Here is a 26,859-nt window from a genome sequence, read left to right on the forward strand (position 1 = left end):
TTGGCTTAATGTCCATAACAAGGCAACTGACACAAAACATATTGATCTCCTCTTCACCCTTGTTAGCTTCACTTTTCGTGCTCGTGACTGGGGAGATAGTCAGAGATGTACAGCATGGAAACAGACCCTTCGGTTCAACTGTCCATGCCGACCAGAGATCCCAACCCAATCTAGTTCCACCTGCCCACACCCAGCCCATATCCCTTCAAACCCTTTTCTATTCATGTACTCATCGAAATGCCTCTTAAATGTTGCAATTGTACCAGCCTCCACCACTTCCTCTGGCAGTTCATTCTATACACTTACCACCCTCTGTCTCTTTTATATCTTTCCCCTCTCACCCTAAACCTATGCCTTCTAGTTCTGGACTCCCTGACTCCAGGGAAAAGACTTTGCCTATTTACCTTATCCATGTCCCTCAGTATTTTGTAAACCTCTATAAAGTCTCTGCCACCAACGCTCCAGAGAAAACAGCCCCAGCCTGTTCAGCCTCTCCTATAGCTCAAATCCTCCAACCCTGGCAACATCCTTGTAATTCTTTTCTGAACCCTTTCAAGTTTCACAACATCTTTCCGATAGGAAGGAGACCAGAATTGCATGCGATATTCCAACCGTGGCCTAACCAATGTCCTGTACAGCTGCAACGTGACCTCCCAACTCCTGTACTCAATACTTCGACCAATTTTTAAAAAAAGCATACCAAACCCCCTCTTCACCATCCTATCCAACTGCGACTCCACTTTCAAGGAGTGTGAACCTGCACTCCAAGGTCTTTGTTCAGAAACACTCCCTAGGACCTTACCATTAATTGTCTAACTCCTGATGAGATTTGCTTTTGCAAAATGCAGTACCTCGCATTTATCTGAATTAAACTCCATCTACCACTTCTCAGCCTATTGGCCCATCTGGTCAAGATCCTGTTGTAATCCGAGGTAACCCTCTTCGCTGTCCACTACACCTCCAATTTTGGTGTCATCTGCAAACTTACTAATGGTACCTGTTATGCTCGTATCCAAATCATTTATGTAAATGACAAAAAGTAGAGGACCCAGCACTGATCCTTGTGGCACTCCACTGGACACAGGCCTCCAGTCTGAAAAGCAACCCTCCACCCTCTGTCTTCTACATTTTGAGCCAGTTCTGTATCCAAATGGCTAGTTCTCCCTACATTCTGTGAGCTCTAACCTTGCTAATCAGTCTACCGTGGGCAACCTTGTCGAACGCCTTACTGAAGTCCATATAGATCACATCTACCGCTCTGCCCTCATCAATCCTCTTTGTTAATTCCTAAAAAAACTCAAATCCAGTTTGAGTCATAATTCCCCACACACTAAGCCATGTTGGCTATATCTAATCAGACCATGTTTTTCCAAATACATGTGCATCCTGTCCCTCAGGATTCCCTTCAACAACTTGCTCACCACCGACATCTGGTTCACTAGTTTATAGTTCCCTGGCTTATCCTTACCACCCTTCTTAAACAGTGCACCATGTTAGTCTTCCAGCGCCTCACCTATGACTATCGATGTTACAAATATCTCAACAAGAGGCCCAACAATCACTTCCCTAGCTTCCCACGGTGTTCTAGGGTACGCCTGATCAGGTCCTGGGGATTTATCTACTTTTATGCGTTCAAGACATCCAGCACTTCCTTCCTTCTCTGTAATATGGACATTTTGCAAGATGTCACCATCTATTTCTTGATTGAATCTGTTGGATCAGGTTGTTGGAGGAGGGTGGGTGGTGGTCCGAAGGTGTGTTTTACCTGTGAATGGAGAAACTGTAGAGACAGTGTTAGCTCCTGAAAGTATCTCTGCATTTCCTCTCTCATTTGTTATCAGTATGAAGACAGTCATACATTTCACTACACTAGATTGAGAATGTTGAATAGGCAAACACAGTTGTCCTGAAATCTGTTACTCTGGTCACCATTTATGACATTTATCAAGTCTTATATAATCCATAAACTTCTAAATTGTACTGCCTAAACAATTCATTTATTCATAAATGACAAGGGTCCTAAATTCAAACCCTCAAGGGACCTCATTCAAGTTATTCAAAAATTATTTTCCTTTGACAAATTGCTTGGCTAATGTAAAAGCTGTCAGGAAAAGTATTTCAAAAATCTAGAACAGCAAGAAACAACAAAATGTTTCCTATGCTTAAGCCATTGAAGAGGCAGTCTTAGTTCAGATTTAAATCTCAAATACCTCATGGGAAACAAATGCAGAATATATTAAAATATGTTCTCCAAATGAAACTTCCCAAAAATAAGTCAGAATTATAGTGGCAACCTTGGTAGAGATAAACATTCTTTGAATCTGCAATATATAGGGGACCAATGAAGTCTTAACAATAATTGAAAGAACTTAAACATCTCAGCTTCCAGTTCTAATATTCTCTAAAATCTTAAAATATCAAACTTAAAATGCAGACAAGACGAAGAGTGCATTTTAAAAACCTATTAAAAAGATATTGTAATACAATACTCTCATCCGGCTCAAGCATGACCACTGACCCAACCTTTTTTTAATGTAACAGGCATTGTAGAATTTGAAACAAATCAAGGCACTCAATCAATTTGTTTTTAACGTTACAAGTTTGATAATTTTAAAAAGGACATAATGTTGCACAATGTCAATATAAAAACAAAATCTGTCATATTACATAACCCACAAAACACACTGAATTGAGATCCTGTTTCAAACAAGGCAAAACAGCCACTTGAAAGCATTTGTTGAACCAGTATTTTAACAAACCAAAATATTTAAATATCGAATACTCTCAGCATGGCACAATTTACATGGAAAGTTCCTTTTTTGACCAAAGTATTAGTACAACCTTAATTTTAGTGTTTTTTTTTAATAATCTTCTCGATGAAATTACACTTATAAAAAGAGAAAACTCTCACACTGAAGCACATGGCACCACATTCCATGCCACCCCCTTACCCCAGAAGAAAGACTCTCCAGTTGAGTCCACAGCCCAGAAACTGAGATCCCACAGCAAAAACCTGGACAAAGCTTCCCCAGCAGTTAATGTACTTTACTGTTGAGATCCCAGCGGATCGGCTCCACGTCCTCCCTTTTCCTGGTTATGCCATGCCATCCCAAAAGTACTTCTGAGAGAATGCATAGGTGACAAAAACGATGAATTTAATAAGTACCAAATTTTGTTTAGATGTTTTTCTTTTGTAGTTCCTGATTTCTAGCTTTTTAAACTCCTTGTTCCAGGGGACTTTAAGCCTTTTCTCAATTTACTTCTCAAAGGGACTTGAACCCTTTTCTTACTCTATGTTTGGGGACTCTAATCCTGATTTAAAAAACCCTGGAGACTGTAACCCCGATGTATAACCTCTCTTTTCCGTGCAAAGTAATTCATTGATGTGCGAGTTACCACAAAGATTCTGTCATCACCAAATCCCAAGACTCGAGGGGTGGACTGAGTGGTAGATTTAGAGAGAGATCAAGGTGAAGTTTACTTTGAGGGCCCATCCAACTCATGCAACCAATCACTTGTTCATTCTGGAAGCTTCATGTATGTTGCAGTCCCGCTGCTGCCACCATACATTAAGTTCTTTTCCAGAGGTTTCACACGAGATGCAATTCGTACACACTACCTTCTGCAAACAGTTAAAGTTTATTAAAGCCTCTACAAGCTAGGCGACCCCCTTTGACCCTCCTTGCAGACGTGGAAAGTAGAGTCAAAAGAGGCCTTCAACTAATGAAACACATCCACTTTTGTACAAGTCAGTTGGTGATGCTTACAGATACTCTGGCTACTTCCCCACGCTGCTTCCCCCCCCCCCCCCCCCCCCCCCCCCACATAACCACGTTATCCCGGGTACAATGGTAGGATGAGGTCCTCCTCTGAGATTATGTAAATGCCCTAATCCTAGGGAATCATTATGCAAACAATTGCCTGCCTCAGTGATCCTCCAGGGCAATGAAGGTGTGATATGCTTCGGTATCGGGATGGCTATGAAAGCACTTCTGAATGGAAGGGACTGAATAACAACCGTTTAATTTGGTACTAGTAGGAGAGTAGTGGTAAATGACTGTTTGTTTAAATGAAGTGGGAGTTATCTGCATTCTTACATGAATGTCATCCCCACCACTTCCAGGACATTCAGTTTCTGGGGGAAGACAGTGCAGTGTAACCCTTTTAATATTACGTTAATGTCCAGGGAGATAGTCCAGTTCAATGTTAAGCATGGGTTACCTGTTGGAATGTTGGTTCCAAGTTGCACGTCTTTGCATTGAAAGTCCATTTGGTGTAACAAAACCCATATTTCTTGGCTCTATCAGTCAATGGAACATGCCAGTGTCCTTTTTTATCAAGTGACTTTTGACAGATTGTGCATTTATTCACTAATCTTGGAATATGAGGCAAGTCTGCTGTGGTTACCATATTGACTTTATAATAATACAGATCCTGCCCCTTTTTAATATCTCAATAGGGGTCCTCGAGCACCTATGATTCAGTTTGATAATGTCATTCTTTACCATAACCTTAATCTAATCTTTCACTTGAAAGAATCTCTCTGGATTGAGTCTGTAAGGATGTAGGTCATGCATCCTGTACATTTAGTTAAAACATTTAAATTTGAACGTTTATCTGAATGTATATCTTTAGACAGTCCTGTCTTGTGATACAAAATTTGACTAATTTTTCCACTACCTCTCTTTTTGCACTGTGTACTTAATGTACTGTCTCAGGAAATATTATAAAATCATCCCATAATTAAAAGTACAAGGTCCCATAATTTATTATAGATAGGAATCTGACACAATCTCTTCAGACCCTATTAAAATGTTGTATTGGATTGAAAGTTGCAGGTTTAATTGGCGGTTCAGGTTTCCCTCAAATTTTGAGTAAAATTTGTCTGCCTCCTTGTACAATCCAAGTCAATTTTAAAAAAAACTTCTAATATTTAAACTTGTTTAATTGACCTGCCTTTGGGATTTAATGAGGCACTCATAAAATGTCATTTGAATTCTCTGGCTATATCATGGCCTGATGGGCTACTGTCCATAGGCTGGCAAGACTAAGAAGTAGGAGAAGAGGTAGGCCTTTAAGTCCATCAAGTGTGTTCTGTCTTTCAGTGTAATGTAGTCATCACTTATTCAATTTGCTTTTCAAATAACACTCTGGTATTGCTTCTGTTTCAGTCTCTGAATAGGCTGTTTGTTAGCTTAACTTAGACAATTTTTAATTCTAAGCTATCTATTAAAGATGAGCTAAACACATCAGTATCATTCATCTCAAATTTTCAAAAATTGCATCCAGTAACTGCATTTCCAAACTATTTCTTATCATCTTATCTATTCATTTGGTCCTAAGTTCTAGTCACACCAGAGGTGGGAAACAATTTCAGTTTTCTCTACCTTCAGTGGTTGTTTCACCACCCCTTGAGGTCAACATCCTTGCACCTACCTGCCAGTTATTTCCCAAAATAAAGTCATCCCTTCAAATATTATTTTTTTTCAAATTACCCCCCCCCCCCCCCCCCCCCCCCCAATACAGTTTTTCCACTGAACAAGTCATCCTTTAATTCAACTGTATATAATGAAACTGGCTTGTAACCACCATGTGTGCTCTACCATGAGGGTGGCTCGGTGGTTAGCACTGCTGCCTCACCGCAGTAGGGACCCGGGTTCAATTCCCACCTTAGGGGACTGTCTGTCTCTGTAGAGTTTGCACATTCTCCCTGTATCTGGGTGGGTTTCCTCCCACAATTCAAAGATCTGCAGGTCAAGTGAAGTGGCCATGCTAAATTGCCCATTGTGTTAGTCCATTAGCTAGGGGTAAATATAGGGAATGGGTCTGGGTGGGTTACTCTTTGGAGAGTCGATGTCGACTTGTTGGGCTGAAGGGAATCTAATTTAATCTAAGTGCATCAAATTATAATTTTCTGCTTCATTGCCCTTTGGAAGCCAATAGTTCTATCAGTCAGCCGTGTAATTGATTTACACATGTCTCTCGTATCATCTTTGGTTTACCTCTGCTTTTGAAATTAAAAACTTTAGAATCTCCAGTGGTTTGAATCTCTTCATTACAAGGCAAAACATAATCTTCATGACTGCACTGGTACTTTCCAAGGAAACATGATTTTCTTGGACTAGTGCTAACGTTTTACTCCTCCCTACTTCCTTTCCTGATGCCTCCATCTCTGAAGATTCTTTAAATATCCTTTTGACTAAAATTGGTCTCCCAGCCATAAATGATATGTCCAATCTTACATGGAATTGTATTAACTTGTTTGTATCACTTCCCTTTTAATTCTTTTGTGTTCTCTGTTCTCTAGAACTAGTATCTGTTAAATGTATAAGTTTTCTGTGTAATTTCATAAGGCCATTTCCCTACCTGAAATTTGTCTGAGGTATAGTGTGTCAGAACTGTTGCATTATGATCCTAAATACCTGACCTTTGTCTAATTTGTTTTAAATTTGCGGAAATACTGTTTCTGGAGTCTTCCATGATCATAATTTCCCTTTCATTTTCAAAATAATACTCTACATTGAGTGAATTCTACCACTAATCGATTATTTTTGATCCATTGTAAAAATTTAACAAATGTTGAATTTGGTTTCTTGTTGTCCAATATTTTAGTTGATGAGCTTCAGATCAGCTCAAAAGCATTGTATATTTGCCTCTTTGGCACTTACATATCCTGGTTTGTTATAAACTAATCTGCAGTGTATATTGTCGTGGCCTTGCCAACCAAAACACTCTGATATTAAGGTTCAAACCTTGCTTCATCTGTCCATATACCTTCTCTTGTGAAATAAAGTAACTTTTGAGATTATAACCTCAATAAATTTGGGCACTAAGCAAAGATCGTTGTTTAAATCAAATCCCTAATTGTAATCAGAAGCATTCTTCGAGCTACCCCCTCTTTCTTTCTTTTTTATTCTAAGTTTTTCTTTGGGCTACTTGGTTCTCTTATTCAACCTCATTTTGCATTTCTCCCGCTTTCTCCCTTTACGTTGTTTTCTCTTTTTTTTTATTTTCTCTCTACCACTTTGAAGTCTCTTCACTTCACATTTTAAATCCAGTTGTTTTTCTCATTTCTAAGTTTAGTTACTTCTAGTTGTGATACCCCAATTTCAAGTCTTCCTCCTCCTAACTCAAAATAGCAAATAATTGCTTGAATAATCTCTTCCTTATGAGATCCTACCTTTACTTGACCTTTTATCTTATTAACTCTCTTCGTTCACCTTTTTAATGAAAAGATTTTCAAATAACCAGCAGTTGTATCATTGCCAAGAAACTTAGTAACATTCAGTAGTCACCTTCAATTTTCTGAATAAATTCACCAGAATGCAATCGTTTTTATGTCTACAGCTACCACAAACCTAGTTTTATATAAACCCTCCAATCCAGTGAATTCAAAAATCCTACCAAGAGCCCCCAATTGCTCTGATGCCAACAGATGTTCTTACTGGGCATGTCAAACCTCGGACTGAAATCTGGCTTATTATGTTCTGCTTTTATTTTGTTTTATCAAGGTGGTCTCTCTCTGAAACATAAGCATGTGATGCTGCAGATTTGGTTTAACAATAAAACAGAAGTTCGTTAAGGAAAATAAATGATAAAATAGAAGAAACTAAAATATTTGTATGCAAGACACTTCAAAGATTCCAAAACATACAGTAGAAATGCAATTCATTAATCCAAACAGCACTCCATTACAGTACTTGTACACTCGAGAGAAATCCTTTGCTAACCACAGGGTTTCATTTAACTTTGACTTCAACTCTGTGTGAATCTGAGCCTCTTCCTTGATTCATCTCACAAATGAGCTTAAACATTTTCAGCTTGAAATAACCCCATCTGGATTTTAACCAAATGCCTCTAGTTTGGAACTTCTATGAATCTCCTTGCAGTATGGTATCTTAGTTTTAAGAATTCTAAATTTATCTTTTGCATTTCTCAGGAGCAACTGCTTTACACATCTAGCTTCAGTTAAGAACCCTGCAGAATTGCTCAAACTAAAACTGTTAGTTTCCATGCCATACGTGTTTTCCCCCAAGCCCAAAAACCAATTCCATCTGGAAGCATTGTACACCATGCTGTTTATATTGGGAGTATTAATGACCAAATAAAAGTAACAAAAACCCATTATTCTCCAGTGAGCCTTTCTCTGTCACTGTTTCTAAAATCACCACGATAGTAGAAATATTTAGTCATTAAAACCCCTTGGGCAAGTGAAAAATCCAAACTCAAGTTAAATATACATAAATCACACATTATATTATGCTGCACCTTCCATTAGCCTGTTTTATCCTTTTTTGAAGCCAATCATTATGCCAGTACTTCCAAGTTCTTAATCAACTGTAGATTGAAATTGTGCCCTGTAAATCTCAGCCTTTGGCATCTGTATACATTAAGAAAAGTACCATGATTCTGCATTTCTTGTTTCTCAACCATCTTCAAATCCATGCTGACACACTATTATTTAATTGTCCTTTGTATGTTGTGTTTGATATACATTTCAATCTAGAAATTCAGTTCCCCTCATCAGCCTTTTCCATTACCCTAATAAGTTAGTTAAATACCTGCCTCTCTCAAATCCATGTTGACTTTTGTAATTTAATCCACTCCTCCTCGATGTGTATGTGGGCAATCGCTCTTTCTCTCCAGGGCCCGGAATAAAGGTGAAGAAGATAAAGCCCTCCTGTGTCTTTGTCTCTGAGCATAGGCTTCAACTGATATGGAAACAGGACAACACAGAAGGATATTTAAAATAAAATTCAAGATTGGGCAAAAGAAACTGCAGAATTATCACCATAATGAACTATATGAAGACCTGGGCTTTCATGAACTTGTTTGATTCATGAATAAATGCAGATTATGCTAGCAATGCTTTTCATCCCATTCTTAAATGCAGACTCACCTGCTAGTTTTTGAAAGACCTTGTGAACAACCTCTGGCTATCACTTCAGATTGGTTTCCAAAAAGAAGGACTTTACATGTGGGTTAAATGATCTTAACCTATGCTTTGTTTTAGATCAGTGTTAGTGAAAAACAGCTGTATTTAATAAAAGTTGGGATTTGCAGGAAAAGCAGCTGAGACATAGTGATTATCTCAGCTTGTCGCAAGGCCAACTTCTTTGTCTGGTTTAGTAATGTCATTTCTTTTATTCCTCTTTGGAGACTTGAGTAAACTTTTGCAAGTGTGCAATATCATCAACATATTCTTCCTGCCCTACCTTTTTCCGAAAATAAACTTGTTTTATGTGGTGCACTATGGTCACGTGGAACATTAGAAAAATATAAACAGTCAGCTTAATCATTAGCTGGTACTGTATTTGCTGTTTATCTTATTAAAAGTCTTTAATCAATTCAGTTAAATTTCATTTAGCAAGTCAAAAAGAGGGCCAATGTATTGGTTAACTGGCTGACAATTAAATCCGTGCAGCTGGGGAAGGATGGCTCCTGTTAAATGGTAGGAGAAAATGACAACTGCAGATGCTGGAGATCAGAGTCAATGTGGTGCTGGAAAAGCATAGCATGTCAGGCAGCATCAGAGGCACAGGAGAATCAATGTTTCCGGCATAAGCACTTCATCAGGAATGAGGCTTGTGAGCCAAGGGGTAGAGATATAATTGGAGGGGGTTGGGGCTGGGGGGAAAGGTGGATGTGAGTGCGATAGGTAATTAGGAACTGTGCTTACCAAGGAGGGGTTAGAAAGAATGTAAAGACAACTTGTGGGGAAATTGGTGTTGCACAGTGAAGAGCTTACATACAACAAGAATTGTGCTTCATGTTAGGAAGGAAGGACAAAAATACAAACTGCAGTAGTGAATTAGTAGAGTAAACTCCATTCTGATCAATTATTAGTTAGTCATGATTGAAGAGAACATAAACTCAAACCAGAATTCATTAGTAATGAAGAAAACAAGAACTTAGTCTCTGAGATATGGCAAAAATATTTTTAATTACTTGCAAACTTAAACTTTACCCCCTTTAAATCTAAACACATTCATTTACACTTGGGATAGATATGAAGAAAATGAGGACTGCAGATGCTGGAGAGTCAGAGTCAAAAAGTGGCACTGGAAAAGCACAGCAGGTCAAGATGGACAAGCCAGATAAGACAAATAGATTGTATTTATCAGGAATACTGTGGGTGAAAATATAGGCAAAAGGGCACAGCATCAGATTCCAATCAAAAATAAGTGATAAGGTGAATTTTTGAGTTTTGGCCAAAGTATCAATTATTTTTGGATCATTTCAGTAGCCAGCTAATTGGATCTCCTCTTGCCTTGAACTAGACCTTCTTTCTTTCTTTTTGCAAAGTCTGTGTTATTTCTTTTCTTTAATTTTAAAAAGAGGGAGAGTAATTTTGTTTCCTGGCAGGCTTGATCAAAATTTGCAAGTTGGTGTCAGAAAGTTTTTCTATTTTCTAAGAGATGTGATGCTTCTAGCAAAATTTGTGCTCTTTTGAAACTGTTTAGTGGCCACACTATCACTTCTGTCAATAAAAAAAATTGGTAATCTAAACTTTCTTTTCCTCACTTTAAAATTCCAGATAAAATGTGTAGTCTTTGCATTGTTCTAAAAGCTTTCCCATCATTGAGGCTAATCCAACTGGTCTGTATTTTCTGTTGGCCAGAAATGTACCTCCACTCCTCCCTATATAACATATTTCTATATACTGCCTGTGTGTATTCCTAAATGTGTTGAGAATATATCTCCATTCATCAGGAATGAGGCTTGTGAGCCTAAGGGGTAGAGATATAATTGGAGGGGGGTCAGGGCTGGGGGAAAGGTGGATGTGCACATTTTCTGCTGTCAAAGTGCTATCCATGTCACTTTTCGTGCCTGTGCCTGTGTTCACTTTAAATTTGTTTTCCACTGTCCTGTTCTCAGGAATTTTTTTAAAAAAGCATTGTCTTGAATCCTTGAAATGTAGTTTTAAATGTGCGTTTCTATTTTGCACTGAATTCACTGTTTCAAATGGAAAAATGTATACTTTAATGTTTCAGAACATAATCTTTTTCTGACCACGTGTACAATATAAGTATTAACTCATGGTTCATTAACAAAACTTCACCTATCCAGGCTACATTACAAGTTTAATTTACAAGTTAACTTCAAATCAAGATGCTACGTGACCTTAAGTCTTTTGAGATAGTGCGTAAATGTAATTCTTATTTGTAAAGAAATAATTTTGATATTATTTCTTTTCAATACAGCTTATACTTGAGACATGAATATTGGGAATAATGAATCTATAGGTATGAATTCAATGCCAGAAGACCAATACATTGAACAACAAAAATACTTGGGAATTGGAGGAGGAGTACACGGTGATATGTCAACTACAATCTCGAATGCATCCACGGCCTTTGATGGGTCTCAACATGTGAACAACCATCTCAAATCTAACTCTGATAGCTCCCACTGGAAACCTGTAGAAGGTAGTGTAACCTGTTCCCAGAATGAGGATGATGACGATGACGTTGTGTTTGTCGAACCTTCCCTTTCTGCAAATTGTCATGCGAACACACGAGCAAACAAATCCAGTGCCTCGGTTGCAGTGTTTCAAAATCCAGAATCCATAGGAAATGAAATGAATATATCATTGCCACCAACAGGAAAAGATCTTGTGTCACCAGTAGAGCCCATCATAATTGATGATGAGGAAGAAGGAAACCCTGAGACAGGAAAAGCTGCTACATCTGGAAGATGCGCTGAAAGAAATGGATTCAGCGAACCAACTGACTTGGGTGCCCACAAAGTTGATTTCCATAATATTGGAGTGCCGTATGTGGATAATCAGGGTTTGTTTTGTACTCCAAATTTGGAGAATAACAATTTAAATTGGGAATGTAGAACAAGTATAAAGGAAGTTGACTTGAATAAATGCCACCCTTTACAAGCAACAATGCTTCCAGATACCAGACGAGGTAATATTTTGCCAACAAATGGAAACGAAGCATTAAGCCAGGGTATAAGTACCGAACCAGACTCTGAGATACAAATAACTTGTGTCACCACATTGGATGCCAGTTCTAAGCCCATTACAAATGAACCACCAGTACAACGTTCTGGGGAAACTGATTTAGATTTAATGATTTGCAATGTTACCTCTCTTCACGATCAGAAATTTGAAGGTGTAGATGAGGGTGTACAGAAACAAGCTTTTCAATATAGCACAGGGACTTCTAACTCTGACAATATTATGGATGGTGCTGGAAATGGATTTCTAAATGGTGAATCTTTGCTTTTGACATCCCAACACAAACATGGTGAGTACTTTGCAGATTATTTTCTAGTCAACCTATTCAGGATGTTATTACACACTACTTGAGCAGGTGAGACTTTAAGCTGGTACTCTGGTCTCCGAGGTAAGGATACTATCATTGCTCCACACGAGCACTGGTGAGTACTTTTTAAAATAAGTGTTCTCAAGTGAAAAAATACTGATGCGTAAATCTATAACGATAACTTTATTACTGGTTGATGATTAAATGCTTAGATCATTGCTTAAATAAAATCCCAACTAATGGTTGATTAGTGTTAATGAACATGGGAAGCCAAAATCAAATGCAATATTCTGGACATGCATGGTGAGAGTGGTGATTAATTTCACTGGATAGTGATGTGTGGGTGGGGATGGGAAATTAGGGTATGAAAACAGTCATGAATTTGGATGCTAACTACGATGATGTGGTTAAAGAAGGGCAGGGTTTCAGTGACACAAACCTGGAACATGAAGGCTTCTTAGTGGTGGGAATGATTGCTAAAATACTACCTGGAGATTATACCTAGAATGTTGCACTATAAGAGGTGATAGCATTTCTGGAATGTTGATTTTGTTCATAGCTGAATGAAGCGAGGAAACGAACTTCAATGTTAATCGGATGCTGAGGAGGTGTGATCTCAGCAATGGGGCAGCCTTGAAGAATTTCTGCACTTTGGAAAATAGTGAGCCAAGTGGGCTTTAGGAACCCATTAATTAATGAATGAGGTACAACATTCTAATTTGGGTGCAGTCTTAGTTACAATGTGTTGAATAGGATTGAATGAGGAGATGTTGGCCTACCCATTCGAAGTAATTGACTATCTGTGGAGTCGTTATGTTTGAGTGAATAAGAAAGCCAGGTAAGTTAGGTGAGATTCCACTCTATACAAGGTTCATTAGTGGAAGAGGAAAATGTGGTGTGGAGTGGAAAGCCAGAGTACTTGATGGCTCTGAGAAAGTGTTTGATTTAGGCTATACAGCTGTTGACTAAGTACATTTTGGGTTGGTCAGAGCCTGCAGCTGTATGAAAACAAAATTGATTGTTGTGAATTAGCCACTCTTGTTGAGGGTTGCTGGCAAGCGTCAGCTACTGATGTGAGGTGGAGTTGCAGTAAACCATCTATTTGACAGTTAATAGTTTTGGTTAATAACAGCAAAACAAGCTCTCTCTACTTGTAGTCTGCAATAAACTGAACTTATCAACAAATCTGTAGCACCTTCTTTCAATGGTATAGTGATTCTTCAAGTAAAATGTAGTGGAGAATAGTTATACAGTACAAACCAATTATTCCTCCTGGAAAAATTCTAAGTAAGTGTTTCAGATATCAATTGACTGAAGTGCATCTGATATAATTTGAGTTGCCATATTTTTTTATGTACCGGTCATGGTAATGAAAGCTTTCAATAGCTATTATTTATGGGGAAAATTATTTGTGGTGATTCTCAAGCCCCACTACTGATTTAAACACTGACCAGTAAGATTTAATAAGAACTGTGTTTATTACAAATAACTAAATTTCTAATCTCAAGCTCTTCATTTTCAAAATGCTACATACATAGACAAGCAAAGACTAAATAACAAATATTGTTTTTATGGATGGGGGTCAAGGGACTGGAACTGGGATCAACAATTAATAGCACCAGTCGTCAGAGTTTGCTAAGATGGTCCTTTTTGGTTAGCATGGAATTTTGGTTCTTGAATCTCTCCTCTCCAGGTACTTTCATTCAAATTGGTACACTAACTGCAAAGTCTTAGTTACTGATATAAGGGTAACAGATTACAACAACTGACTTTCTTCAAGCTTGAAGTATTTTGTCTGCAGAGGGGAGGGACACCATCTGCCCTTCCAGAGCTTGCTGTATTGTTCACACTTGAGCTGATCAGCCATTCTGGGACCAAATAGAGCTTCACCAAGCTGATTATCTTTGGCATCCACAACTGGCCACAATTGCACAAACAGATCTGTTTGTACTGGCCAAATCTCATTGTGCATGCACTCCCTTGTACTGACAGTCTCCTGATAGTTTTCCCCATTACTTGAACAAAGCAGGAGTGCAGGCACCACTTTCCCAGTTTGGTAACTGGTCTTTAAAGTGCTGCAAATTTTTTCATCAATTCTTGGTTTTGAAATGGTCCTTTTTTTTTTTGAAAAACTATTTTCAGCCCACAATCAAAAATGCAGAAAATAAATGAATTCCCATATCTGGGTGTGAAGACTGTGTCCATCTTGCAATATTCAAAACCAATGAAATACTATTTTTTTCTCTCTCTAACCTAATTTATTTCGTAGATGGTAACTAGAGGTTGATTTCAAAATTAAGTTCAGAAGCTTCATCACTATTAGTACCCTCTAAGCTTTAAAATAGCCACTTTTATTTCTATTATGATTTTGAACATCAAGATTTTCAGTTACTTGAGGATTTTAAAATCTAAATAATTTAGTTTCTGTGGAAACTAAAATAGATCACTTTTGTGAACAGATTTTGCAGTCAAATGTTAATCGTTAGTTAGAATTACAAATATAGACTTTCATAAATATTTAAAACTTTTGATGTAAATGAATTGTATGCAGTAGCAGTGTCACTGGATTTGACATTGAGTCCAGCTGATGTTCTCAAGTCCAGAACTAGAGGGCATAGGTTTAGGGTGAGGGGAAAGGATAGAAAAGACCCAAGGGGCAACTTTTTCACAGAGTGCACTAAGTGTATGGAATGAGCTGCCAGAGGAAGTGGTGGAGGCTGGTACAACTGCAACATTTAAGAGACATCTGGATGGATATGAATTGGAAGGGTTTGGAGGGATATGGGCTGGGTGCTGGCAGGTGGAACTAGATTGGGTTGGGATATCTGGTTGGAATGGACGGGTTGGACTGAAGGGTCTGTTTCTGTGCTGTCTATCTGCCTATGCATTTGAATCCCACCCTAGCAGATGGTGGAATTTTGAATTCTATTTTTTTTTAAATGGTTGCCAGCAGGCTAGTCTTATCTGTTAGTTCTAAAAGTCCAATTTGATTAATGTCCTTTTTTTAAAAAAAAGTCTGCTGTCTTTCTGATCTAGCCTACATGTGACTCCAAGCCCACAGCAATTTGGTTGACCTAACTGGGCAAATAAACACTGGCCTAGTCAACTATATGCACATCCCACTAACAAATCTAAGCTAATGGTAACTATCAATCTCCTGTGAGATACCACCTTGTCAAGCGATTATGAATGTGCATTAAATGCTGGTCTAGACCATATGTGAATTGTTTTTTTAAATACAAAAAGATTGAGAGAAAGACTGAGGTGAAGGTGATTTTAGATGACATACAGCCTGACCTTTACATTATTTAGCAATACGAAGAAGTAAATGTAGAAGCAAAATGGAATTGACTAGAGTATAGTTTCTTGGCAATGCGTAATAGAGCTATCAAAAACCAAAACTAAGAGGCCATATTTCCACTGATGGGCATGTGTAATTTATAATTCCTTGCAGATATGAATTTCTTTTTTCTTACCCATCTCTTTTGTCTCATCTCATTTTATCCATGCATTTACAACATCTGACATTTTAGAGGAACAGTGAAGTGTAACTTTTAAGTATCTCCAACTCACAATTTTGAAAAACAAGTGAACTGCTGGATGTTGATGGTAATGTTGTTTCTTAGGAAATTGGGCACAAAGCATATGCTGAGACAACAGTTTTGGTACAAATTCAGCTCAGGAATAACTACATTGAGCAAATTTATCCAGCCTAAACCTGGGCTATTATAAATGCTTGATAAAATAAGAACGATCATATTTACATTCAGTACTAATCCACTAAAGCTTCTGCTCCAGCCTGGAATTGACTCCACTTCTAATTTGAGGCTGTGCAGAATGTCAGCTCATCTACTATAAATGGACATAGTGTGTGTATGCATTCGGCATGGTTTTTTTTTAAAATGGAGCCATACTGGAGCTTTCTGGTGTGGAGCAAAATGCACTCAAATGATTATGACCTCCTCACTTGATTAGGCTTATTAAAGTTTAGTTTCTATAATCCTTCAAATAAAGGTACAGCAAAACTGTTGGCTGCAAGAGTACAGGGCTTTACTGGGGCATTCCACAGGCAAGTGTGATGCACCAAACTGATCACCACATGTTCCTGATCTGAGTAGGTTTTAAAAAAAAAGTAGCTGTCATGATCCTCTAACTTAGATCATTTCTTACTATTGCAATAGCAGTTACTGTACTGCATTTGGAACAGTGCCCAGCGAAGGAATGGTTTAGGCGAAGCACCAATTGAACAATTTAAGTCAGAGTAGAATGCTGGGAAAGCACCATATTATTGACTTTTCCCATCTGAGGATTTTTTTTCAATCCACATTTAAAGAAAGTAGAGTACACTTGAAGTTGTCTTCCAGACAGCCAGAAAGAAAGACTTAAGAAGGTGGATGAATGTGACAATAACTTGGGACTGAATAACACAGCTGCTTCTGTTCCAATAATCTGATCTTCCTGTTAAAGTGTGAATAGTTTAGCTTTAAAAGAAGTCTGTACTTTGCTGTGGCTATAAGGTGAGCAGTCTTAGTGTATTGCTGGATACTAATCCAGTAGATGATCCCATTAAGTGATCCCTCATTCAATGTAAATGATCATCAGTGGGTCAGCTATGTTACACAAATTTTCACACTTTCAGAAAACCGAACTCCCACCCCATAGTCTATTTTACTTCAATGTAATTCAGAAGCATAATTTCTCCCCTTATGTCAGATTTCTAAAATCAACTTGGTTCAGTCATGTTATGACATGAAAAGAGTGCTGGAGAAACTTGGCAGGTCTGGCAGCATCTGGAGAGAGAATGAGTGAGTTATTAACATTGAGTCCAGAGCCCTCTGTCAGAACAAAGTAGCTTTGAAAAGGTGATACTTCTACTGATGGGGTTAGAATACATGGCAATGGTGCTAAGAGAGGCAAACAAAGCTGATAAGCCAAAAGTGGTAAATGTTGATAAGGTGCTCACATTGAGTTTAACAATTTCAGAATATGAATACCTTCCTGCTTGTTAGTTATCCTCCCCGCACTCCACCTTTTTAGGTTCTGTTTGAAAAATTGGCTTCGTTAGGAGCAACCAATCACTTTTTTTCCCCCCAATTCTGATGAAGGGCCACTGAACTCCGTTAACTCTTACATTCCACAGATGATGCCCAACCTACTAATTTTCTCTAGCATTGTCTTTGTTTTTTATATCATGACATATCTAGAGTGTGGGACTTGAATTTGGATCTTCAAGCCCAGTCAGAAGGACACCACTACTACCCACAAGAGACTTCTCCTTATCGAACTACTCTGGACCCAACCAACTTCAGCTACATCAGTATCCTGCCTTCCATCATCAAGTCAGAAATAGGGATAGAGTTATGCAGCACAGAACTAGACCCTTCGGTGCAGCCAATCCAGGCCATTCATAATCCCAAACTAAACTAGTCCCACCTGCCTGTGCTTGGCCCATGCCCTTCCAAACACTACTTATTCTTGTACTTATCCAAAATGTCTTTTGAACACTACACAACATTCACCATTTCCTCTGAAGTTCATTCCACAGATGAACCACTGTATTAAAAAAAATGCAACTACTGTCTTAACCCTTAAATATGCCCCCTCTTGAAATCCCTCACCCTGGGGGAAAGGAAACACTTGGCATATATCCCTCCTTTTTATAAAAACCTGACCAGGTCAAGTGTCAACCTCCTACGCTGTAGTCAGGGGAGTAAATTCCCAGCCTATCAAGACACTCTTCAGAACTAAAACCCTCAATTCCCAGTGACATTCTGGCAGATCTCTAACTGTCTGCAGCTTAATAATATCCTTCCTATAACAGGGCAATCAGAATTGGATGCAGTAGTACAGAAGCAACTTCACCAATGTCCTGTATGACTTCAACTCCGTGTCCCAACTTCTATACTCTGGTACAAAGGCAAGCATGCTAAATGCTTTAACTGCAATGTCATGCAAAAAAGTCATGTACCTGAACCCCTAGGTTTGTTCTACATCACTACCCAAAGCCCTACTTATACACTGCCCTTGTTTGTTTAAACAAAAAAATGGAATACCTTGCATTTATCCAGATTTGGGCTGAAAAATGGCGGATGGAGTTCATTGACCCATTTGATCAAGTTCTCAACGTAATCTTAGTTAACCTTCTTTGCTGTCCACAATACCACCAATCTTATGTTTGTAGATAACACTAACCAACCTTCTGTATTCTCATCCAAAGCATTTATATAATTGATAGACAAAAAAATTGGACCCAACTAGGTAAAAACAATGACTGCAGATGCTGGAAACCAGATTCTGGCTTAGTGGTATTCCTGATGAAGGGCTTTTGCCTGAAACATCAATTTTACTGCTCCTCGGATGCCGCCTGAGTTGCTGTGCTTTTCCAGCCCCACTAAGCCAGAATTGGACCCAACACTGATTCATGTGGCACCACTGCTAATCAGAGGCTTCCAGTCCAAAAAGCAATCCTGTCTTCTACCATCAGGTCCATTTGTATCCAATTGGCGAGCTCACCCTGAATCCTGTGTGATCTAACTTTAAGTAGTCTACAATGCAGATCCTTTTCAAAGGCTTTACTATAGTCCAAGTAAATGTGTGCCTCTCTGCCCCCCCTTGAATCTTAATTATTTACCCCCCAAAAAAGTTCTGTTCTTATTTGTCCATAAGACAACTGGCTGGATGGTAGGAGACACAATTCACCACTCATCTTGCTGACAACTACCCACTGACAGCAACGGCTTCCACTATTCCAATGTTTTTGCAATCTTGGCCATTCACTGGGCATCTGTGGAGCCTGTGAGTAAAGCAAGCAATAGAGGTTATTGAACCAGTTATATTGAAATATCCACACTGAATCGTGCAGTCTCCAAACCAGGAAGTATACAGAAGGAAATATTGGATTTAAGTGATAGTTACAAAATATTTTTTAAACTGTATAGGAATAAGAGCTAGGAGAGCTTTATTTTCAGTAACTTCTTGGCATCCTGCAACTTTAATATTCCTCAATGGGAAATGAGATCTCAATTGTAAAATTAACTGAGTTATGGTAGTTCAACAGTAATGATCATTCTGTTAAAAAGCTCTCCTTGTAATATTAGTGCTAAATGTTTACGCAGTTTTTATGTGAACTGGCAAGTACTGTTGTGATTGCAGTGCTGACTCTTATCAGCAAAGCCTACAGCAAGGCCTAGATAGTGAATATGAAAGACCTACTCTGAGATATAGATAGTCAAGAAGCAGATTTAGATAATTGGAAGAAGGATTAAAGGGAGTTGAAGTATTTTTACCCAAAAAGGTAATGTTACTTGCTGCCTGAAAGTGATTGAGACACAGCCACGTTTTGAATTTACAGAGTATATGAATATGCAGCGAAAATGTTACAACCTATAAAAGATTGCAAGCCAAGAGCTTGAAAGTGATATTAGGCCAGATAGCTGTTTTGATAGGTAGAAACAGTAACTTTCCATTGTGTAAGTTTCTTGCATAGTTTTGTTTAGTTGTATACACAGCAATATGGATTTAAGCTATGTTGTATGTGTAGGTTCCAGAAGTTACTGGAAAATTTACCTTTACATAAGTATTGATAGCTGTGCCATTACTATTACAACTAAATCCAGGCCAATGTCAACACAGCAAGCATCCTGCAGGATTTGGGGCAGGATATCACTGACTGAAGAGGTTGTGGGATTCTGATCACCTGACCTGCATATCCAAATCATGGCACTTGTGGAAATAATTGCAGTTGAAGTACACTTAATGTCATCATGGTTCCTGTGAAATCACTTTTCCATAATGTTTTTCACGATGAAAAATTCATTTGCTATGAGCTTTTGTACACTACTTTGAAATCAATTCAAATTTTCAAATAAACATCATGAGCAGTATATGTATGAGATACAATGAATTTTCAGTCAATACTTCAGAAATTGGATCCTGTCAACTGGGTAAATTGCTGCTGCAATTTGTGGCATTTGTACCACAGCAATATTTTGAGTCTCAAAGATAGCTAATTAAGCATGCACTGACATCCCAGGGAGTTCACATATCTGTTTGAAGATGGAAAATTCCAGTCTGGTGTGTGCTGGTCAAAGTGCCTGCCTCCATATTTCACAAAAAATTTGATGGTCATCGACATCTTTCACTTTTCTTCTTTTGAAACAGTGGCCTTCTCCTGAGAAGGTGCATAGGTTAGAAGCAGGTAAAGAGTTAATTTGACTTTTGTGAAACAAGATCAGCTGAGCATGACTCCGATAAGAACTTAGTTAACAATGGGGTGCTGGAGGCCAGGATAATGAGTTAACAAAGTGGAAAAGCAGTCATTATGCAGAACCATTTATCACTTTAGCTGACCTTGCATACTAATTCCAAAGGGACAAAGTATCTATTGTATGAATCTAGTGAACAAAGTTAAGAACGTTTTTTGCATAATAGTGAAGGGCTTGGTCTTTGCTATTGATACTGATTGTAAAAGTCACTCAATTAATGTGTACATTGCCTTATCTGGATGCTCTTCCCTGTAAAAGGACTATAGTTAATAGAGAAACTGCTGCTCTAAAGCAGTGAACTTGTCTCCATGCACACGGGTGATTGTTTTTTGCCCCCATTTTTATTCTGGGCCCTGGAGGGACAGAACAGTCTCTTGAGCATTTTGCTTCGATGGAGATAGGGCAACACTGTCTAAATTACTGCTCTGAAATATTACAATTTATGATAATCGGTCTAACACTACATCTTATTTGGAAAATGACCTTGTACTTTTAAAGCATGCAGAGAAGCAGTATATTTTGTGTAAAAGATCAGCTGAGTGGTTTGTAAACAGATACACTAGAGTCCCTCCGTTCAACCAGTCTGTGACCTAGACTGACAAACTAGCTGCAAGATGTCAGGTGACCAGACTATAACTAGTTCTAATTTAAAGTTCAGAGATAGCAGAGGTTTCTTGCAATCCCATAAATCCTTCACTTTACAAGATCATCAACACCATTCAAGAAGCTGGCTATGAGAAATCAGACTGAGTCAATGGTAATCTCTTATGTCCAGTCCTTTTCTGTGAGAGTGTGTACACACTTGCTTTGGAGAGTGATAGTTGAGAATAAATAACCTCCTTTAGTTTTAAAACTGCCACACATTTGCTGTTGAAGTATTAATTTTGGTACACACTAGGTCCAGTGGGGGGAGAAAGATGGAAGGGGTAGGAAAAGACAAACCTGAACAAATCATGCTGATTACAGGCAGAGAAAGAGCACACCCATTGTCCATGAGATAGAAAGTCATGCTTAATTTCCATTTTTAAATCTATAAAGTTTAATACTTATTCCAAAATTCATAATTGTTTCAATATTAAGTCTCTAGCTTGAGATTTGAGCCTTAAGCATAACAGCTATGATTATGAACGTAAGCTGGAGCAGAAGTAGGTATCATATTAGTGGTTCACTAAACCATAAACTGAACACCAGGTGAGTGGAGGGTAAACTTGAACAGCGAATACTTTGCGGGTTCTCTTAGTTCCCCAAAGCTTTAGACTACCTCCCCTCACACCTACTCCAGGTCATCTGACCAGCTCAAAGGGTAACCGTTCAAGCAGCATCCGAGGAGCAGTAAAATCGATGTTTCCGGCATAAGCCCTTCATCAGGAATACAGGGTATTCCTAAGAGTAACATGCACACCTAACATGTGAATAACAGCCCTTCCCTATTGCAGTATTCCCCTTAATTAATAGATTATTATGTAAAATATGTTCAGTTCTGACTTTTAAAATGCTTGTATATTTGTATTGTCAGGAATAACCAAAAAGAAAACTACCCTTCCATAGTCTCTGACAATCAGTCAGACTCTCCTGGACTGACATTTAAAACCCCACTCCATCAGGAGCTGCCCTGACCAGCATGGTCTCCTGTAGACCTAGTCTTTGAGCCACTACCACTGCTAGCATCTTTATCCACCCCCCCAGATGTATAATTCTGACCTTGAATGCCTCTTTGGAATATCTTCAACCATGAGGTACCTTCTAGCTGCATTAACTCAAAACATGGTTGTCAGCTGGTGGTTGACATTTGAGAAGCAGTGCTCAGTCATAATCTTCAGAGACAAAAATTGTAGATGCTAGAATCCAAGGTAGACAAGAGGGTGGGAGAACTCAGCAAGCCAGGCAACATCAGGAGTGGAGGGGTCTGCATTTTGGGTGTAAACCTTCAGTCCTGAAGAGTTACACCTGAAATGTCAACTCCTTCACCTCTTGATGCTGTCTGACTGGCTATGTTCTCCCAGCCTCCTGCTTGTCTACTCTCAATCTTTTATGGTGTTCGCACCACACTAGGGTGCCCTTAGATCACTTGTTCCAGCACCTTTCCCCTTAACCAGGGAAGGATTGTAACTCTTGTTTCCCACATTAAACAGCTGTCTGAATAACTCAGACGTGGACAAGAGTGTAATGTTGGGTGTTTTTAATGTCAAATCTTTCCTCTCAAAAGAAATCCTTCACTAGATTCAAGACTGGATCAATCTGGGTAGCATTTCACATTAATTCACTGACACCAGTATCTTGCTTCCTGGGAATTCTCCGTCAGGAACATTCTTATTTCCCAGTCATGGTAAGCTTAATGCTATCTGCATTGCAGTGCTTCTCTAGCTATTGGTATCTGATTTCATAGGGGTAAACAGATCTCTGCAGGCATGCTGCAGTCTTTGGCCTGAATACAGGGATACAGTCAGAAATGGAGGTTAGTGGCCGATGGTCTGTCAACAACATGAAGTGCCTGCCATGAAGGAAATGCTGAACTTAACACTGAAAACAATGCCCAATTCTTTTCTCACTTTGACATACTTCTGTCATCTCTAACAGTCAGTGCTACTGTAATACCAAAAAGGAAGTTGCTTGTAGAGGACCAAATCTCTAGTGTGTCACTGTTGTCAGCAGTAATTGGGACTACATAGTGGCCCTGTCTGCTGAACAGGTCAGATGTACAGCATGGAAACAGACCCTTCAGTCCAACCTGTCCATTCAAACCTGATCTCCCAACCTAATTAGTCTCATCCCTCCAAACCCTTCCTATACATATACCCATCCAAATGCCTCCAGTGTTGCAATTGTACCAGTCTCCCACATCCTCTGGCAGCTCATTCCATACACTTGCCACCCTCTGGAAAAAGTTGCTTCTTAGGTCTCATATCTTTCCCCTCTCACCCTAAATCTATGCCCTCTAGTTTTGGACCCCCCAATCCCAGGGAAAAGACTGTCTATTTATCCTATCCATGCACCTCAATTTTGTAAGCCTCTAAGGTCACCCCTCAGCCTCTGATGCTCCAGGGAAAACAGCCCCGGCATATTCAACCTCTCCCTATAGCTCAAATCCTCCAACCCTGGCAACATCCTTGTAAATCTTTTCTGAATCCTTTCAAGTTTCACAACATCCTTCCAATAGGAAGGACACTAGAATTGCACGCAATATTCCAAACAGTGGCCTAACCAATGTCCTGTACAGCCGCAACATGATCTCCCAACTCCTATATTCAATACTCTGACCAATAAAGGAAAGCATGCCAAACACCTCCTTCACTATCCCATCTACTTGCAACTCCACTTGCAAAGACCTATGAACCTGCACTCCAAGGTCTGTGTTCAGCAACACTCCCTAGGACACTTATACACTTTAATGGTAAGTCCTGCTAAGATTTGGGAAAGCAAAGTGCAGCACCTTGCATTTATCGGAATTAAACTCCATCTGCCATTTCTCAGCGCATCTAGTCCAGATCCTGTTGTAATGTGAGGTAACCCTCTTCGCTTTTCACTTATACCTCTAATTTTGGAGTCATCTGCAAACTTACTAACTGTGCCTCTTATGCTCATATCCAAATAATTTATGTAAATGACAAAAAGTAGAGGACCCAGCACCAATCTTTGTGGCACTCCACTGGTCACAGGCCTCCAGTCTGAAAAACCACCCTGTTTACCTTTTTGAGCCAGTTCTGTATCGAAATGGCTAGTTCTCCCTGTATTCCATGAGATTTAACCTTGCTCACCAGTCTCCCTCAGGGAACCTTGTTGAACGCTTTACTGAAGTCCATATAGATCACATCTACTGCTCTATCCTCAGTCTTTGTTATTCTTCAATAAACTAAATTGAGTTTGAGACATGATTTCCCATGCACAAATCCATGTTGATTATCAATCCTTGCCTTTCCAAATACATGCACATCCTCAAATGAATGGAAGTGGGTATTGACTGATGCACAGGCTAGGTTGACAGTGACCTTAAATCCTCACCAAGCCATCTGTTTTTAAGGTGGGAACAAATGGAGTGACCTGTTCATTGAGCGTAACTGATTCCAAGGCTCCCAAGTTAATCACCTATTCCAGTGCTGCTGCTTGTTTTTAAGCCAGATGGCACATGGTACCAGTCATGCCTTCAGACTTGTTAGCCGAGCCTCCTGCTTCAACCGAAGTTTAAATTTCTTTCATTTCCTATGGAGTTCCTCTGAAGGAATCCTATACCTATCCAAAACTTACATACTAGTTTTAAGTCCATCAGCCTATTAACTTGAATTTCTGTAATATTCTAAAAATATATATAGAATTTGGTGCAATGGTCTCTTTCCCAGTATGCATCACTTCAGTGGCATCACTTAAGTATTCCCTCCATATTGATTCAGGAATCAGGGACACCAATGTATCTGCATCTACTTCCATCATAACTATCTTGCCATCTAATTTGGGAAGTACCCAGAAACAAAGTCAGCTTCACCCTGTACCAAAAGGATACTTAACCAAAATTCTGCTGACTCTTGGCCTTTTGCTTCTCCCACAGACCTGTCTTGGCTCAGTCTACTCTGGCTAGCAGCACGTATCTTATGTCTTGCCTTCTGAATTGTCTCCTTTGAAACATCTTGCTCGACTTGTACCCAGCAATTTCATGAAATATGCCCAACTTGCATACACCTGCTCCAACATGGGGACTCCTTGTGGCCACTGGGAGGGCCACAGGCACCATTCTACAGTTGGTATCGTACTATGCTGAGTATCCTTGTTGGCAGCATCCCCAAAGTAGCAAATTTCAAAAGCTGCCTTGAAATCCAGGTTTATCCTTGCTAATACCTTCCTTTTAGAAGTCTTCATGGTGGAGGCCACAAACCAAAGAGTCCCACAAAGTTTCTTGGAGGAACCTTCCAAATTAGCAATGTTATTTAAGGTGGCTTATTTAAGGTGGCTATAAATTGGGTAGTGAACTCTTTCATCTTGCATCCGTTTATGAAAACAGAAAGTGTGTAATTGTCTGTGTCTGTGGTGTTTAATGCAAAACTAACAAGTCTTCTCCACAGATTTCTCTGGTTTCAGACTCACTAGAATTGTGAAGGTCTTTCTCCCAGTGATGCTTAAGAAAACCATCTCCAGCCATTGTCACCTTACGCAGAATCTAACTTTGTCTCCTCTTCAAATGGTCCCACCATCTTGATTTCCTGCTGTTCACCTTCTCCCCCCCACTTGAGTATAGTAGCCATTCACAGACTAAGTCCCCTAGGTGAGCACTGTACACATCAGCATCCTTTTATTAGCGTACCTTTCTTCTCTGTCAACCAGTCTCAACAACAGTTTCAATAAACTCTGGGTGAGTACTCTCCTCTTCAGCCATCATCTGTAGCCTGAATCCCCTAATAACTACTGCTCTCGCCCTACATCCTGTTGCGTACCATTCTTCCATGACGTTCACCACAGCCAGACTTCTTTCACAACTGCTTCCCTCTTACTTCCATAAAGCCACACCATTTAAGTCCAGACAATGTTCTTGTGCTTGACAAAAAAAATGGTGTTCACTCTGTTTGAGAGCCAGACCCCACTCTCGTCACCAGTTATGTTTGTGGTTCACTAGAACTATAGATGGAAAACAAGTTTGACAGCAGGTAAACTTGAACAGGGAATACTTTACTGTAGGTCTGAGCTGGTTTTAGTCTGCTTCCCCAGTGTCTGTCTCTGGGTCACCTGACCTACACACAATACACACCCCTATATGCACAACAGTAGGTCTTTCAGCCTCACTCTTGTTCCACCACTCAAGATCATGGCTGATCTGATTGAAACCTCAATCTGTATGTATGCATGCACACATACACCTCAAATCTTTCATCCCCCTTTGTTAGGGATGATCAATCCTCTTGTACCTTAAGAATTCAGGAACACTACTTGCACCACATTTTCAGGAAGGATTCCAAACACACATCTCACCTATTTGTAATGGGCTACCTCTTACCTCTTTATTGTAATAAGTGTAACCCCTAGTTCTGTTTAATATGGAAAGAAGTTGTATATAATTGACAGGATTTTGCATTAGTCATTGTCAGTGAAAATTTAAATACAACTAAAGTATAGTTCTAATAGTGACTTTAATTACTTTAAAAGATATTGTTGAGTTTTTTTAAGTTAGAGTAATTAGGTTAAGATTTATATTTATTGGAAGTTAGAAATTAAAGAAATAGTACCCGAATTATCCATCAAGCCCTAGACCCTACTCCACTGTTCAAAACAATCATGGCTGATCTTCATCTTTGCCTTCACTTTTCTGCCCACTCACAGTACCCTTCAAACTGAGA

At 39.1% G+C, this 26,859-nt stretch overlaps 1 protein-coding gene across 2 annotated transcripts in view; it reads left to right on the forward strand.

Annotated features, from left to right (window-relative positions):
• Nucleotides 1-26,859, forward strand: part of zmym2 (zinc finger, MYM-type 2) — a 141,485-nt gene that overhangs the window by 5,322 nt on the left and 109,304 nt on the right. For both annotated transcript variants that reach the window (XM_060826073.1, XM_060826074.1), the window contains exon 2: nucleotides 11,205-12,260. In XM_060826073.1, the coding sequence (XP_060682056.1) occupies nucleotides 11,219-12,260 (1,042 nt within the window). In that variant the 5' untranslated portion in view covers nucleotides 11,205-11,218. The remainder of the gene's footprint in view (nucleotides 1-11,204; nucleotides 12,261-26,859) is intronic.

The sequence above is a fragment of the Hemiscyllium ocellatum genome, chromosome 6 (assembly GCF_020745735.1).
Source record: "Hemiscyllium ocellatum isolate sHemOce1 chromosome 6, sHemOce1.pat.X.cur, whole genome shotgun sequence".
NCBI lineage: Eukaryota > Metazoa > Chordata > Chondrichthyes > Orectolobiformes > Hemiscylliidae > Hemiscyllium > Hemiscyllium ocellatum.